At 46.0% G+C, this 3,580-nt stretch overlaps 1 protein-coding gene across 1 annotated transcript in view; it reads left to right on the top strand.

The window, feature by feature from the left end:
• Nucleotides 1–3,580, top strand: part of GTF2IRD2B (GTF2I repeat domain containing 2B) — a 67,172-nt gene that overhangs the window by 30,937 nt on the left and 32,655 nt on the right. The window contains exon 4 of the mRNA XM_017849887.1: nt 3,117–3,236. Within this exon, the coding sequence (XP_017705376.1) occupies nt 3,117–3,236 (120 nt within the window). The remainder of the gene's footprint in view (nt 1–3,116; nt 3,237–3,580) is intronic.

Raw genomic sequence — 3,580 nt, 5'->3', positions numbered from 1 at the left:
ATATATATATATATATATCAGCCAGGTGCCGTGGCTCACGTCTGTAATTTCAGCACTCCGGTAAGCTGAGGCTGGCAGATCACCTGAGGCCAAGAGTTCAAGACCAGCCTGGCCAACATGGCAAATCCCCATCTGTACTAAAAATACAAAAATTAGCTGAGCGTGGTGGCAGGCACCTGTAATCCCAGCTACTCGGGAGGCTGAGGTAGGAGAATCACTTGAACCCAGGAGGTGGAGGTTGCAGTGAGCCAAGATCATGCCACCGCACTCCAACCTGGGTGACAGAGCAAGACAAAAACAAAAAAGAAAGGAAGGGAAAAAGGAAGAAAGATCCAGAAGGAGGTTTTGCAGTGAATTTCAGTGACACCATACCCACAGGCAGTTTCCCAGGGAGTTCTACCAGTTCCCCAGAGCATGGCTTCCCAGCAAATTCTCTTGGCATCACCCTCCAGGTAGCTTCCAGAGAGTTCCACTGGCACACTAGAAGGCATCTTCCTTATAATGCCCAGAAAGTGTTGCAGGCATCCACAGGGCAACTGTCTAGTGATTTCCACCAGCACCCCCAGAAAGCAGGCCCCTGCTTACCAGCTATCACATGGACATCCCCATAGGCTTTCCCACTATCCAGTGGACCATGGCCAAATCCTGTTTAATAAGGTCTGAATCTCGGCCCTGAGGGGCCACCTGTTCCTGCATTTGCTCCCTCCTGGGTCCCCTGCCTCAGTCCAGCAGTTACAGATGCTCCTGCAACCTGCTGCTTATGGTTCTCTTTAGAGTCCTCACTCCCTCTAGCAGCTAATCCCATGTTACCAGTTGACGATTACTAGGAAGCTTCACCTGTTGGTGTAAATTAGTACAACCTCTATGGAAAACAGTATGGAGGTTTCTTAGAGAACTAAACATAAACCCCCATTCAATCCAGCAAGCCCATACTTGGCATCTACCCAGAGGAAAAGAAATCATTCTATCAAAGAGACACCTGCCTTGAATGTTCATCACAGCACTGTTCACAGTAGCAAAGATATGTAATCAAGCTAAGCGTCCATCATCACCAGATGATTGGATAAAGAAAATGTGGTATGTACACAATGGGATACTACTGAGCCATAAAAAAGAATGAAATGGCCAGGCGCGGTAGCTCACGCCTATAATCCAAGCACTTTGGGAGGCCAAGGCGATGGATCACTTGAGATCAGGAGTTCTAGACCAGTCTGGCCAACATGGTGAAACCTCATCTCTACTAAAAATACAAAAATTAGCCAGGCATGGTGGCGCATGCCTGTAATCCCAGCTACTCAGGTGGCTGAGGCACGAGAATCACTTGAACCCGGGAGGCAGAGGTTGCAGTGAGCCGAGATCACGCCACTGCACTCCAGCTTAGGCGACAGTAAGAGACTCTCTCTCAAAAAAAAAAAAAAAAAAAAAAAAAGATGTCTTTTGCAGCAACATGGATGAAATTGGGGGCTATTGTCTTTATCAGTTAACTTAAAAAGGCAAATGCTACATGTCCTTACTTATAAGAGGGGCTAAATAATAGGTACACATCGACATAGAGTGTGGGGCTCGGCGTGGTGGCTCATGCCTGTAATCCCAGCACTTTGGGAAACCGAGGTGGGCAGATCACTTGAGGCCGGGAGTTCAAGGACCAGCCTGGCCAACATGATGTAACTCTGTCTCTACTAAAAATGCAAAAATGAGCCCGGTGTAGTGGTGGGCACCTGTAATCCCAGTTACTAGGGAGGCTGAGACACAAGAATTTCCCGAACCCAGGAGGCAGAGGTTACTGTGAGCTGAGATTGTGCCACTGCACCCCAGCCTGGGCGACAGAGTGAGACTCTGTCTCAAAACAAACAAACAAACAAACAAAAACATGGTCATAGAGTGTAAAATAAGAGATATTGGAGACTCAGGGGTGGGAGGCAGGAGGCAGGTAAAGGATGATAAATTACTTCATGGGTACAATGTACATCATTTGGGTGATGAGTACACTAAAACTCCGGACTTCACCAATGACACAGTATATCCATGTAAGAAGACTATACTTGACTGGGCGCAGTGGTTCACACCTGTTAATCACAACAATTTGGGAGGTCGAAGCGGGTGGATCACGATGCCAGGAGATTGAGACCATCCTGGCTAACACCCCATCTCTAGTAAAAAATACAAAAAAATTAGCCAGGTGTGGTGGCAGGTGCCTATAGTCCCAGCTACTCAGGAGGCTGAGGCAGGAGAATGGCATGAACCCAGGAGGCAGAGCTTGCAATGAGCTGAGATTATGCCACTGCACTCCGGCCTGGGTGACAGAGTGAGACTCTGTCTCAAAAAAAAGAAAAAAGAAAAAAGAAAAGAAAACTATACTTGTGCCACTTACATTGATAAAAAACAAAACAAAACAAAACAAAACAAAAAACTGTTCTGTCTTCAAATTACTGTGTGGTTTCTCTCTCCTGACTAGACTGATTAAAACAATCAGTTTTAAAACTTTTGGAGGAGCAATTGATTCCGGGGCTGGTCTTGAATGGGTTCAGGGGTATAGTCTTCCTATACAATTATTGTCACTTTTCAATGATATAGCAAATCAAATTTCTGTTACAAAGATAATTTCTGGCTGGATGTAGTGCCTGACACCTGTAATCCCAACACTTCGGGAGGCTGAGATGGGAGGATCGCTTGAGGCCAAGAGTTAGAGGCCAGCCTGGGCAACATAGTGAGATCCCATCTTGAAAGAAATTTTAAAAGTTAACCAGGTGTGATGGTGCACTCCTGGAAGCCTAGCTACTTGGGAGGCAGAGGTGGGAGGATTGCTTGAGTCCAGAAATTTGAGGCTGCAGGGAGCTTTGATCAGCCCACTGCACTCCAGCCTGGGCAGCAGAGTGAGACCCTGTCTCTAAAAATAATAATTTCCTTAAACTAGTACTATTTCTTTATATGCTGATTTTTTATAGTTCTTTAACCTGTTTATCATAAATATAATTTTTTATTGTCTTTCTTTAAAAGATCTTGTTTTATATTTATTCACTTTTTTCCCCTTTTTTCTTTCAATAACAGAAACAAAGTATGGAAGTGTACAACACAAATGCTTAGATACTGACCTAATGCCAATCATCCATTTACAGGCATTGCAGAGGGTCTAGGTGAGGTGAAACCTCCCTGCCCTGTGAACGGGATGCAGGTCCACTCCGGAGAAACGGAAATACTCAGGAAGGCAGTGGAGGACTACTTCTGCTTTTGTTATGGTAACGTTCACTTTAAGCATGAATTCCTTTTTTTTTTTTTTTTAGATGGAGTCTTGCTCTGCCACCCAGGCTGGAGTGTAATGGTGCAATCTTGGCTCACTGAAACCTCTGCCTCCTGGATTCAAGCAATTCTCCTGCCTCAGCCTCTCAAGTAGCTGGGATTACAGGCGTCCACCACCACACCCAGCTAATTTTTGTATTTTTTTTTTTTGAGATGGAGTCTCGCTCTGCCGCCCGGGCTGGAGTGCAGCGGCCGGATCTCAGCTCACTTCAGCTCACTGCAAGCTCCGCCTCCCGGGTTCATGCCATTCTCCTGCCTCAGCCTCCCGAATAGCTGGGACTAC

This window comes from Rhinopithecus bieti, unplaced genomic scaffold, assembly GCF_001698545.2.
Source record: "Rhinopithecus bieti isolate Rb0 unplaced genomic scaffold, ASM169854v2 scaffold_31823, whole genome shotgun sequence".
NCBI classification, from domain to species: Eukaryota; Metazoa; Chordata; class Mammalia; order Primates; family Cercopithecidae; genus Rhinopithecus; species Rhinopithecus bieti.
Note: the sequence above shows the minus strand (reverse complement) of the source record. Positions and strands in the feature narration are given on the sequence as shown.